The sequence below is a fragment of the Brachyhypopomus gauderio genome, chromosome 8 (genome assembly GCF_052324685.1).
Source record: "Brachyhypopomus gauderio isolate BG-103 chromosome 8, BGAUD_0.2, whole genome shotgun sequence".
Lineage (NCBI taxonomy): Eukaryota > Metazoa > Chordata > Actinopteri > Gymnotiformes > Hypopomidae > Brachyhypopomus > Brachyhypopomus gauderio.
In genome coordinates, this window is record NC_135218.1 from 19,959,485 (window position 1) to 19,973,600 (window position 14,116).

The window sequence follows — 14,116 nt, forward strand, 5'->3', positions numbered from 1 at the left end:
AGATGAGATCAAGAGATACACATGGTGAGAGAGAGAGAGAGAGAGAGAGAGAGAGAGAGATGAGAGAGATGGATGACACACCTCTGTCTGACAGACTGTATTAAGAGGGAAGTGAGTTTACACGATTCACACAGTTGTCAGAGAGAAAACACTGCTCCACTGCACCTGCTACACACAATCTCTCTCACATCCAACTTTGCACACAGAACCACAAATCCACAGAACCACTGAACCACAGAATCACAGAATCCACATTAGTGGCTGGCCAAACTGGCCTAACAGCTGCATGTGCACAAAGGTTCACTATTCCATGACCAAAGGTTCACTATTCCATGACCAAAGGTTCACTATTCCGTGACCCATGCACACACAAAAAGACCCTCTTAGACTCTCTGTCTCTATTACCACTAGACATTTACAATTTGTGCTAACCACACTCGTAACTTTTCATAAGTGATCTGTTTTTTGCCTCAGGGCCATGTATACAAATTCTGACACAGATGAGTGTGATAAACTCTCTTACTATACAACCAACACCCACTACCAGTACCATGCCACTATCGTGTCAATGGGCAACTGGGCAACCAGTTTATTTGATAATTCTGATACATGAGCAGTTGAGTGGTTAACTCTGATATGTGAACAGTTGTGTGGTTAACCCAAATATGTGTGCAGTTGAGTGGTTAAACCTGAGCAGTTGAGTGGTTAACCCTGATATACGAGCAGTTGAGTGGTTAACCTTGATATATGAGCAGTTGAGTGGTTAACCTTGATATATGAGCAGTTGAGTGATTAAACCTGAGCAGTTGAGTGGTTAACCTTGATATATGAGCAGTTGAGTGGTTAACCTTGATATATGAGCAGTTGAGTGGTTAACCCTGATATACGAGCAGTTGAGTAGTTAACCCTGATATATGAGCAGTTGAGTGGTTAACCCTGATATATGAGCAGTTGAGTGGTTAACCCTGATATACGAGCAGTTGAGTGGTTAACCCTGATATATGAGCAGTTGAGTGGTTAACCCTGATATACGAGCAGTTGAGTGGTTAACCCTGATATACGAGCAGTTGAGTGGTTAACCCTGATATACGAACAGTTGAGTAGTTAACCCTGATATACGAGCAGTTGAGTGGTTAACCCTGATATACGAGCAGTTGAGTGGTTAACCCTGATATATGAGCAGTTGAGTGGTTAACCCTGATATATGAGCAGTTGAGTGGTTAACCCTGATATGTTGCCTCCAGAGTCCCCTCTTCACTCTATGCCAGCGGTATGACACGCCGTGTGTTAGTCACGCAGGGCAGTCATACATTCACCAGCATCGAGCCCTGTAACGTCTCATTACCATATGAAAAGCAGAGCCTGCAACAATTCAGAAATCTAACTGAAATAGACCAGACAGTATGCATTCCCTTGAATATTCATGGCCCCGTGAGGCGCTGTCTGTGAAATATTAGGCCAGCAGTAAATCAGACGCGTTTGACCATAAGTCACCCTCTGACAAATAGACAGTATTCCCTATAAATATTAGTGAGACTGATCTGAATGGTAATGCATTTTGACATGAATGTATCAGACAGATGGACAGAGCTTTAAGACCTGAGAACAGTCACGCCAGTACACATGCGGTAATTGGATGTACCGGAACAGGCTGACAGGCTATCTGGTTGTTCAAACATCAAAGTTAATTACATTTTTTATGTTAATTATAAAGACTTATATTTAGCCTTAGATTCACTAGTCATTATAGCTCCAATCGCTCGTATAGTCCACCTGTGTATGGAAACATTCATCACTGTTTTAATTATAAGATGCCAATAGTGTGCCACAAAACTTATCACGGAGCTTAGCCTACATGGAGCATGAACCACCAGACAGACTTCTTCATAGAATCAGCGGTTGCCAAACATTGAAAACCTTCAGCGTGTTTCATGGTTCAGGCCGCGTGAAGAACAGAGATCCATGGACAACACCGAGGTAAACCAGCCAGCACAATCGGGCGCACCTGCAGTCCGAGATGAGGTGCTCGCCACTGCCCTCTAGCGGCGCGCAGTTCGGGGCCAAAATCAGGACACCGCACTTGTGTTTGCCACTTAGTGTCTCGTAAAGAGTTATCAAACCTGCTTTTGCATGGAAAACAACGTGCTCAGCAGCGTAAGATACTTTTGAAAATGGATGTTAGTTACAACACCAGACCCGTTAACAGTGACTCAAGACGTGGAGGCAAACGGCTTATAGCTCAGTACGCAGAATGTACAGAAAAGACACAAAGTCAACATCTAACACTTATCTGGCGCAAAACCTATAAATTAAAATATTTTGAAAAACAGGTCTATCTGAAACTATAGCGCTTTCTGCAGACTTTAACTTGGACGGTTTCCTATGACCAGTGATAAGGTTTGCATTTTAAAGTTTAAACTGAGTTAACCAGTGAGGTCTGCACTTCTATTTGAACTGCGTATGAGTACACACTGGCTGCAATTATAACGCTGAGCGCATTACCTGGATACGACCATCTGACTTTGGGCGGATTCACGCAGGTTGTACGATGTGGACGGACTGACAGCAGCGCGGCGTCTCGCGCCTCCGCTCCCCGACGGCACTGCCTGCTACAGGAGCGAGCCAACTCTACCACGGGGGGTTCAGCAAAACCCCTAGAAGACAAATGAGAGTTTTACTGGTCATGACGCAGTTTATTCAGTACGAAAACTTTTGGTCTTTTTACCTCAAAAGTAGATTAATTATAACCTGGTCCAAAAAATCATACTTTACTTTGAAGCAACATAAATAAATGGCCCTCGACCCCCTTCTGCAACAGTAGCCACTCCCAACATGAATCTGTAGTACGACTAACCTATGAACAGCACTGCCATGCTGGAAGGTACAGATACGTGTATAACCTCTTACAGTAATAAATTATCGTTTCGTTTCCGTGTAAGTTTTAAAGTAGACCCTGCGTGCCTAAAACTGCTTGAAAGAATATAAACAGACTAAACAATCAACATTATACTTTTATTCCTGATAGCTGAGAGTAAATTTGATTTTTGGTTTGGACAGTAGTGCATGGAAGCTGGTTTCATTAGCACAGTGGTCCAGTTAAAATAAAGAGTTTTAGGAAACTTCACCTGCGCGTAACAGCGCTCAGACGTGACCAGACTCAAGCACGCAAAGGATGTACTGCTGCATAGCGCGCGAGACTGCCACACTCACCTTCTGAGACACAGATGATCCATTATTTTCCGTAAATTGCATGTCTGAGGCCAAACTTGTTATTCGGCAGAAATAACGAGAGAAACAGAGAAAACAAGCACTTGTTAGATTATGGGCTCCAAATACATCACTGTATTAGCATATGTTGTATTATCACATGTTCCCTGTATCGGCCAGGAGCGCGAGATCTGTGAAGCAGAACGTGCCCTGCAGGTGTGAATAAACTTTTACCCCTCGCGCTTCATGTTAGATCTGTGCAAACGCAGTCAGGCAAAATGTGGCTTAACTCAGATGTGAGATTTCACCTTAGACTATTTTGGAGTATGTCTCCTGATCTCTCAAAGTTCTGAATGCACATTTTAGAGGGCGAGAGAAAGATTTTCAAAGAAAAATATTGATGCAAATCACTGCACCTTAAAGCCATTATGTCATTATGTGTTCGAGAATATGAACATATATGCACCATTGTCATGTCCTCTGAGATATCACATAGTTTGGACAGGCTGCTGTCATTGACGGGTATGTGATGGTGTTTTCATGATGCTGGATCAGGGCGTATGCTGTGATTTCAGTGATTTAACACCCATTACACATCAGATTGTATGTGATGATGCCAAAAGCATCTTGGCTGATGTATGTCTGACTGTGCAAAGTCGTGTGTTTGTGAAGCCAGACTGTGTGTGATGTTCTACAGAAAGACTATAGAGAAGTCATCACCACCATCCTGTCCCTGTTCTACCAGACACAACAGAGAACTCATCACCCCATTCATCACTGCTCTCAGGACAAGTGTCCTCCTTATGTGTCTCACAACTGCTCATCTGACTCATGTTTAACTTGATAATCAGCATGAAATAGCAGGAATAAGCACATTTAGTGAATAGTGCTAGTGATTTAATAGTACTTTCACATTTAGTGAATAGTGATAATGATTTAATAATTTTAGATTACCCCTACCCTATTTCCCTCTCTGTCCCTCTGTCTTTTTTCTCTTGGTGTCTCTTACACACAGATGATCAATACAGTGGTATTAACAATAGTCTGAGAAACTGTGAGGGTTGATTATTATGGGATGTTCATCTTGTTATCTGTTACTATTACTCATCACTTCTCTTAATGGTCTTCTGGTGTTCTGTATAGCCAGCAGCACTATTTAAGATTCCTAAACAGCACTCAGTGTGAGACTGAGACAAAACATCAGGTCTGAACATAGAAAAAATAGTATAGAGAGACACAACAAGCAGTGTGTGTGTGTGTGTGTGTGTGTGTGTGTGTGTGTGTGTGTAGAGTAGTTTAGAGTAGGTGTGTGTGTGTGTGTGTGTGTGTGTGTGTGTGTGTGTGTGTGTGTGTGTGTGTGTGTGTGTGTGTGTAGAGTAGTTTAGAGTAGGTGTGTGTGTGTGTGTGTGTGTGTGTGTGTGTGTGTGTGTGTGTGTGTGTGTGTGTGTGTGTGTGTGTGTGTGTGTGTGTGTGCTCGTGATGTCACCCTTCTTCTGTCACCCATATTAAATGACCTTGGGATGGGTGGAACCACACTGCACAAGATCCTCTGTGCAGTCACTGGTGGTGTCAGTCCTCTCTGTGCTCTCATTGGTAACCCTAACCCTAACCATCTGTGCTGTTATTGGTACCCCTAACCCTAAACCTCTGTGCTGTTATTGGTACCCCTAACCCTAACCCTCTGTGCTGTCATTGGTAACCCTAACCCTCTGTGCTGTCATTGGTAACCCTAACCCTAACCATCTGTGCTGTTATTGGTACCCCTAACCCTAACCCTCTGTGCTGTCATTGGTAACCCTAACCCTAACCCTCTGTGCTGTTATTGGTAACCTTAACCCTAACCCTCTGTGCTGCCATTAGTAACCCTAACCCTCACCCTCTGTGCTGCCATTAGTAACCCTAACCCTAACCCTCTGTGCTGTCATTAGTAACCCTAACCCTAACCCTCTGTGCTGCCATTTGTGGTTTCAGTCCCCTTTTCTGACGCGTACTCACACTAGGCTCTGTGATCCGGGCCCGGGCACGGTTGCCTGCCGAAGCACGGTTCGTTTGGCTAGTGTGAGCGCTCCAACCGTGCCCGGGCCCGGATCAGTTAACCGTGCTCGGGCCCGCTTGAAGAGGTGGGCCAGGGCACGATTCATGTGGACTCGGGCACGGTTCGCTTCTAGTGTGAGCGCTATCCGTGCCCGGGCCCGCTTGGTGCCTCGTCTGATTGGTTCATTTCGCTGGAACTCAAACATGACGTCAGTGATGCGATGCTCACGTTAAACAGTCATAGCGGCAGTGTTGCCAGGTTCGCGGTTTTCACGCCAAATTGGGCTTGTTTGAAACTCCTTCCGCGGGTAAAAATTCGGGGGTCGCGGGGTGCGGTTTTTTGGGCTACTTTTGAGAAGTCAAAAATAAGAATTGATGGCGATATAATACCTAAATAGTCTCAATTGTAACACTGCAACACTGCTTTTCCGGTAGACAAACCCCCCCGCTCAACAACTTACACTCGCCACCCCCCCCCCCCCCCCCCCGCTCAACAACTTACACTCGCCACCCCCCCCCCCCCCCCCCCCCCCCGCTCAACAACTTTGGGCTTTGGGCTAGTTTAGGCTTCTGAGGGGCGGATTTTACACTGACTTTGGGCTGGATATTTTTGTATGACCTGGCAACCCTGCATAGCGGCAAAGCGATTAGCAGACAATCGTTGTGTTAAATTATCGATAAATCTGTGCTTGCACCGTGTTTCTGCACTCCCAAAACGACTCCAAATACAATAAAAAGAGAATCGTGAACTCCATAGTGTTGTGCGAGCGCGCTTTTTTTCCAAATAAAGCGGCGTTGTGATGACGTAAGCGTGCTCGGGCCGGGTTGCTGAAGCCAGTGTGAGTGCAGGCCAGAGGGGGAGTGGGGAGGGGGGATAACCGGGCCCCAGCACGGAACGAGCAAACCGTGCCTAGTGTGAGTACGCCCTAAATGAAGTTCAAGTGTATCAAATCAGAATGAATGAGCTTTGGATCTATTTGATTATATCAGATGTAAATTAAATATGCAGTGAGGAACTGTGTGTAAATCCTTTGGGCAGGTGTAGACATAAAACAATGACAACTCATCCATCATAAGCCCATGAAGCTACTGTCTTCACTCTCCTTCTGCACACACATGTATGTGGAACACAGTGGTGGGACAGTTTGTGTTTTTCCCCTTTGGTAGTTTTAAATCTGTCTGGGATATTAACAGTCCAGAGATCCACATGCTCCTGGTTGAGGTGAATGTGTTCACCCTGTGTAAGGCCAAACCTCTGCCTCCATACTGTCAGTATTTAACATCCACAGACATCTACATCCACACAGAGGAGTATATCAGGCTGATTTTAGTCTTTTCATGTGCTTCACAGAACATTTCACAGTTGCCAGAAATGGTTTTGATAGACCTACATGTGTCTCTCTGTATGTGTTTTTACAGCAGATGTCAGTGCTACATTAATCTACATCTCTGTTTTAACAGTAATTTGCCATCCTGCCTAGATCCATCACTAAAAGTGTCTGAGATTTGATATCACACTGATATCACACATCTAAAGTCAGAAATCATCGTCAGAAGTGTGAGACTGCAGGAAGTGTGGTCTGGCATCCTCTGTTCATGCTGCACACTCCTTCACACATTTGGCAGGACTGTTTATAGATTTATTTTCACCATGACCTCAAGTGTTTAATACACAGTGATAGTAAGCAACTGGTTGAAAGTGAACAGCAAGGAGACCAACTCAACTGAAGGACATCAACTCAACGAAGCATCTACAGTCATTTTAATAGCTCTCATCTGATTAGACAGGGGCTCTACACATCCTGATACGTGCTCCGACGGGGAGATGTGGTACAGGCTGGCAGTACAGTGCCTCAGGTTCGTTTATCCTGTGCAGTATGTGAATGTTTGCATATAGATCAGTGGAATTCACACAGCTACGTTATATTCACACTGGACCATCTGGATATGTCTGACGCTCTTTCATCTTTGTTGACTGGGCTGAAATCCTCACAGAACCGATTACCATCTATGGCCAGACAGAGAACCCTGACCATCTAACCCTAGCTCATCTAACCCTAACCTATCTAACCATAACCTATCTAACCCATCTAACCCTAACCTATCTAACCCAGCTAACCCTAACCTATCTAACCCATCTAACCCTAACCTATCTAACCATAACCTATCTAACCCATCTAACCCTAACCTATCTAACCCAGCTAACCCTAACCTATCTAACCCAGCTAACCCTAACCTATCTAACCCAGCTAACCCTATCCCATCTAACCCATCTAACCTATCTAACCCATCTAACCCTATCCCATCTAACCCATCTAGCCCTATCCCATCTAATCCAGCTAACCGTAACCTATCTAACCCTAACCCATCTAACCCTAACCTATCTAACCTAGCTAACCCGAACCCATGTAGCCCTAATCCAAATCCATATAACCCTAACCCATCTAATCCTAACCCTGATGCCTTTTATGCCAACAGGTTTGGAGTGGAAACATGTCCTGGTCATGTGTCCTAGGACAAGATTAGCCAATCAGACAGCTGGATTACAGAAACACAATGTGAATATCACATAGTGGTGTGAAGATGGGAGGACAGTGTGAGTTGTGCAAGAGTAAGAAGGTGAACCATGATGATTATTTCACTTTATGTCTTCCCAAGACTGCTTTGAGAAATCAGGTCTTCTTTGACAATAGTAGCATTGTATCTGGGCCAATCAGAAAGAGAGAAAGGTGGGTTAATCCTTTTTTCACAGGACAATGCAAATGGATTAATGTTTTCAAACAATTATTTAACTTGTGTTGACATAAAGGAATTTGTGCACACTGGTAGCATATGCACAGTTAACATTCTCAAAATATTTCTGTTTGATTTCAGAGCAACAATACCAAAATGTGATATGCTCATGCATTTTTGTGATTCTAAAAATTCCAAAAGGAATTCCTATCTACTATCTAGAAGGAATTCCTGGTGTTTGGCTCTACTACAGTGTATCTGTGAGACTATGACAATAAAAATTGAATCACCAGTTCAGCTAATTCACAGCCTGAATGCTGATATGGAGAATACTGAGGGAAAACCACACAAAACCCTGTCCAGCTGTCATAGGTCCACTGGAATGTGTCTATGTTTAGCTGTTAACAGTAATTAAGCAATAAAGTAATTAAGTAATTGCTCAGCAAGTGTGTGTGTGTGTGTGTGTGTGTGTGTGTGTGTGTGTGTGTGTGTGTGTGTGTGTGTTAAAAATTCACTAGTTCAAGAGCAGATAGCATTAGCGATGTCTCACTCTCAGAGAGCCTGTTCTCTTACGTATAGGGGGATATTTTTCAGCCATATTTTACCCAATACAATGAAAAGTAATTATCTGAAAGGTGCTAAAAATAAAGCTTATTATTATTATTATTATTATTATTATTATTATTACACCTCAAGCCTCTGGACATCTTTGTTCTCCTTTTTGGCAGTGACGTTCATACAGTTCAGTTTGTACTGCATTATCTTTATACATTTAACTTTGACAACAACTTCAGACATCAGATGGGCAGCTTCCTCCAGGCCCGTCCTGGTATGTGCCGGACAGAGTGGCATAGGTAGGCTCTTTACCTGCGGATACTCAGTGTACCATGTTAAACTTAGCTAAACACACATACAAGCCCCACTTTTAAAGGATGTAAACAGAAAGAAAGTGGATGCACCTCAAAACGTTTTTTGTGGATTTATTGTATCAATTACTGTAGTGTCAGTAAAGCTCTGAAACGTTTTATACATTAAGTCCATCCAGTAATTCCCCAGAGTGAGTACACACAAGGACATTCAGTTTGTCAGTGGCTGGTTTACTCTGTGCTTTTATATGTTATAAATAAGCTGTTGCTCTCTGCATCAAGTTGCTTCAAAAAGAAAGGCAGAGAGAACACAAGAAAACGCAAACAAAAGCACACGTGGCTGTCTCTGCAGGCTATCACACTTGTATCACTCTTTTTGTGGTGGGGAGGGTAAAGTCCAGCAGAATGACTTAAATGAGCTTGTAAAATGAGCTTATGCCATCGGTTCCCGGCATATTAGCGCCATCTAGTGTGTTTGAAAATTACCGATTGTAGGTCTGTAGAGGGAAATTGGTAGCCGTGGCATGCGCATTAGCACGAACCTAACCAGTGGATCTGTTAGAACTACGCTAGATAGCAACTGCTGAATAAAGGTGTTGTTTCATGTGAAGTTTACGAATTTTGCTGTCGAGCACGTTCACGACGTTTGATCTATTAGATGTCAGTCAATGCGGCCATTAGCTGTCAATCACCTCATCGCCACACCCCTTTAAGTAACGCCAAACAACTTCTGTAGACCTATTTATTGTAAAAAAAAAAAAACACTGGGAGAGATAGTAACGGAAGGTGCTCTTATAGAATCGACTAAACATAACTGCCCCCAAAACGTTTGTGATGTGTAATATAAATTCAAAGTTTGTCATCTTATCCATTCACTAACATGGGAATGGGCGGGGTTAAAAGTTGTACTACAGCCAGCCACTAGAGGGCAGTGGACACACGGAGCTTCACTGTTCACCCGCTGTCAGGTCCACGTGTACGCGGTCTGTACGGAGTGTTGCGACAAACCCCTGTTTACGAACTGTGGCATATCACAAGGCAGTAGATGAGCTACATTTGAACGGCACTTGCACATTTACGAACGTGCACCGAATTTTTATTTATTTATTTAATCCCATAATAATTTAGTTGACTATATAAACAAAGTAATCTACCGTTGAATTCACGTAAGTCATTAAATATATTGATTGTTAATAGTCAATTATTTGAATGGGCATTTGCTAATAAAAATCCTTACTGTTTAAGCATTTAGACAGTTAAGTTGTACTTTGTTTAAAGTTTTAGTTAGGTATCTATTAATAAACCTACATTTACCAGAAGACTTTGAACCTAGAAAGCGTGACGGCGTTGTGACGTAGAACGTGGCTACGTGTTCCGACGACACCGGAAGTGCAGACGCCACCGACTGATGTTCATTTTCTTGCTTTGGAACAAGACGCAGGTGGCTACTAACTAGAGATATCGCTGGAGCAGCAGGTATGTAAGACCCTCTGGATTTACTCAGCGAATGAGGTATTTATTACGTGTTCAAATGTATCACGAAGCTCCAGCTACACCATGAGTGCGGTTGGTTTACAGTGTCGTTGGGGTGATGTCAACATAAAGGCCCCAGTCTCCCACCAGCAGACGGACGTGGTGCAACTTCTACATACACGTCTATAAATAACAACACCAGTACTTGTGTTAGTCCAAAAAACCTGACATGATGAGTGGGTAACGTGTCCGCCTTTAAACTGAGATAAACGGTTATAGTTGAAGCACAGAGACGCTGTCTGATCAACAGACACACTCCCTTATATTTGCAGTGCTGTTCTCATTATTCATGACGAGAATTGACCGACTGTCATTAATTTATTAACGTTTTAGAGGTGAATATACTATTACAAGCAAGAGTTTGATGTACACATAGCTAGTAGGTCTAGTTATATGAGATATATCTCATATAACTAATAGAGAGCAGCTCAGCAACAACGGTGTAGCTCAGTTCTTTTTCTTTGTGTTTCCTACCTTCTTTGTGTTTCCTACCTTCTTTGCCACTATAGCAACAACTGGTAATGAATACGTCTGTTGGTACTAACATGTCTTGTCACTGTCACAGGTTATTGGTTGGGTAAGGGGTTAGAGTTTGGAGCACGTTGTTGAAATGACAAATCTCACGCAAGCAGAGGCCCCTCTAGTGTATTCTTCCGTGTGTTTTGGAGATTGTTGTTTTATGCAAGTGTGATTCCATTACATGTTCTGAGAAACAGCTCACGACTTGGTTTGCTCAGCCGCTGTGCTGTTCCCACAGTAACATGCATTGTGCTATTCCCGTAGTAACATGCGCTGTTCCCACAGTAACATGGATTGTGCTATTCCTGTAGTAACACGAGCTGTTCCCACAGTAACATGGATTGTGCTATTCTCGTAGTAACATGCGCTGTTCCCACAGTAACATGGATTGTGCTATTCCTGTAGTAACACGAGCTGTTCCCACAGTAACATGGATTGTGCTATTCCTGTAGTAACACGAGCTGTTCCCACAGTAACATGGATTGTGCTATTCTCGTAGTAACATGCGCTGTTCCCACAGTAACATGGATTGTGCTATTCCCGTAGTAACATGCGCTGTTCCCACAGTAACATGGATTGTGCTATTCCTGTAGTAACACGAGCTGTTCCCACAGTAACATGGATTGTGCTATTCCCGTAGTAACACGCGTTGTTCCCACAGTAACATGCATTGTGCTATTCCCGTAGTAACATGCGTTGTTCCCACAGTAACATGCATTGTGCTATTACCGTAGTAACGTGCATCATTCTGTTGTCCAGCGGAATGTTGCCGACCACGCAGCGGCAGGGCAACGGCAACCTCAGCCCCCGGGATGCCGCGCGCCACACGGCCGGAGCCAAGCGCTACAAATACCTGCGCAGACTGCTGCACTACAGACAGATGGACTTCGAGTTTGCCATGTGGCAGATGCTCTACCTGTTCACCTCTCCACAGAGAGTCTACCGCAACTTCCACTACCGCAAACAGACCAAGGACCAGTGGGCACGAGATGACCCGGCCTTCCTGGTGCTGCTCAGCATCTGGCTCTGTGGTCAGTTAACCCTCTCCCTGACCCTCTCCTTGGCCCTCACCTGACTCTAGCTTCAGTACTGAACACACATCATAATGGTCTGTGGTCAGTGTACATATGTACAACACAATTTCTCATAGAGGTTAAAACAAACTAACTTAACAAAAGGTGATTAAACAAAAAGGTGATTAATTGCACTTGTTCAGAGAGTAACTGCATTTTGTTTTGAGAGGTACTATGTTTGTTTTTGCAGTTTCCACAGTGGGTTTCGGTCTGGTCCTGGATATGGGTGTCGTGGAGACCCTGAAGCTGCTATTGTGGGTGGTGTTCATTGACTGCATCGGGGTGGGGTTGTTGGTGTCCACGCTTATGTGGTGAGATCAAACACAACTTCTCCAAAACATAATCTTTTTTTTTTTTTTTTTATCTAGTATTAGATAGTTTAATCTGTTAGATTTCATTAGAAATATGTTGGTCGTTTTACCAGGATTGTCACCAATAAATACCTTGTGAAGCAACAGAGTAATGACTACGATGTGGAGTGGGGATATGCCTTCGATGTACATCTAAATGCCTTCTACCCACTGCTAGTCATCCTGCACTTTTTACAACTGTTTTTTATCAACCGTGAGTACTGCAGACATACCAAGTTAATAACAGTGTTAAGTCCTGTTATAAATGACTGAGTCAATTCTCTTGTTCTGACTGAATCTGCGTCTCCACAGACGTGGTGGTGATTAACTCAGACTGGTTTCTGGGGTACTGTGTGGGGAATACCTTGTGGCTCATTGCTATTGGCTATTACATATACATCACATTCCTCGGCTACAGTGGTGAGTATATGATACTTAGTTGTTGATATTAAATTCAGTCTGAATATTTAACAATGTGAATGAATACATTAATTAAACCTGTATGAACTGACCTCTTCCTCCAGCTCTGCCCTTTTTGAAGAATACGGTCATTCTTCTCTACCCCTTCGCTTTGCTTGGACTTCTGTATATTTTGTCCATAAGCCTGGGCTGGAACTTCACCAAAGGTCTTTGTTGGTTCTATAAGTACAGAGTCCAGTAGGGGGCGCCAGAACACCCATTTGAAGAGACTGTTTAAATTAGATTCTGATACATTCAGATGTGTACAAACCCACTCTTGTTTTTGGACTTGTGCATTTGTATACTTTGTAAATAACTGTTTGGTTGTAGATAAGGACAAAAGAGAAAAAAACATGGGGAATGTTTATACTTTTTTTTTTAACTTGACATACTTTTCTGATATTCAACAGAAATAGTGAAAAGCCGTTATTGGTGAAATTGGTCGGGTATTTAGTATTATAGTACATGCTCTAATAATTTTTCTTTGGTGGATTTCATGATGCTCTATTGGAACAAATTCAATAAACACATTTTTACATTCAAATTTGTCAGTAACTGTATCTTATAACTGCTTCATTTGAATTTTGACTTCACATTTATAATAGTCTTCAGGCTTCCCACAAAATACTTCGTTTCTACTGTGTTAGTAGAATACATCTTATGCAACCTGCTTTTTCTGTACACTAGTTTGCAGTAAAGGAGCCTAATTCATAAGTGACTGGTAACTCTAAGTGTTGTTTTGCTGTCTATTGGATATCCAAAAAATGACAAAAGGTAGTTTATCATTTATCAAGACAGTTTATTTCATTCTAGTCCAGAAAAAACCTCTGAAGAAGGCTGACCCTGACCCATCAGTCATGACATCCTTGACCTGTTTCTGCTCCACATGTACAGAAGGAGTTATCGTTGTTAATGCAAGTTGCACATTATTAAAACCATGAATTAAAAAACGATAAGGCATTACGGGGCAGTAATGTGTAGTATGAAACATCAGAGGGCACTACGATACAGTATAATGTGAAATGTGCCAACATACCTAGTATTCTGATGCTACTGAAGACCACCTGGATCAGGTGTGTTTGCGTTACGTATATGCTGCATTAAAGTATCTGGACTCCTGGTACAAGCACAAAATCACTGTATGCTGGAGCACAAAGTACATCAGCTCCCCAGCTGCTGGGAATATGAGAGTGATCATTTAAACCAACACCAGGACAGACAGCTTACACGCTAAGAGCTTCGGCGCTCTTCGATCCCGACTGTCACATAACTATACACTGTTTGTTTAATTCATAAAACTCCGCGTAGTAAATATTTCTGGCATGGCCCAGGCGTGCCACGC

At 43.0% G+C, this 14,116-nt stretch overlaps 2 protein-coding genes across 4 annotated transcripts in view; one reads left to right on the plus strand and one right to left on the minus strand.

Moving 5' to 3' along the window:
• The window catches only part of sema5bb (sema domain, seven thrombospondin repeats (type 1 and type 1-like), transmembrane domain (TM) and short cytoplasmic domain, (semaphorin) 5Bb), a 40,991-nt gene extending 38,382 nt beyond the window's left edge, over window positions 1-2,609 (minus strand). The window contains exon 1 of one of the 2 annotated variants that reach the window (XM_077015192.1): window positions 2,503-2,609. In XM_077015192.1, the coding sequence (XP_076871307.1) occupies window positions 2,503-2,516 (14 nt within the window). In that variant the 5' untranslated portion in view covers window positions 2,517-2,609. The remainder of the gene's footprint in view (window positions 1-2,502) is intronic. The other variant, XM_077015194.1, reaches the window with a different exon arrangement.
• A 7,197-nt stretch (window positions 2,610-9,806) lies between these two features.
• unc50 (unc-50 homolog (C. elegans)) lies at window positions 9,807-13,308 on the plus strand. Of its 2 annotated transcripts, XM_077015195.1 has the most exons (7): window positions 9,807-10,006; window positions 10,174-10,316; window positions 11,652-11,923; window positions 12,156-12,276; window positions 12,390-12,529; window positions 12,628-12,735; window positions 12,840-13,308. In XM_077015195.1, the coding sequence occupies exons 3-7, from the start codon at window positions 11,656-11,658 to the stop codon at window positions 12,974-12,976; spliced, it is 774 nt and encodes a 257-aa protein (XP_076871310.1). In that variant the 5' UTR covers window positions 9,807-10,006; window positions 10,174-10,316; window positions 11,652-11,655; the 3' UTR covers window positions 12,977-13,308. The 2 variants fall into 2 exon arrangements, with proteins under 2 accessions (XP_076871310.1, XP_076871311.1); XM_077015196.1 differs by lacking the exon at window positions 9,807-10,006 and having other exon boundaries at window positions 10,161-10,316.
• The last annotated feature ends 808 nt before the right edge of the window (window positions 13,309-14,116 follow it).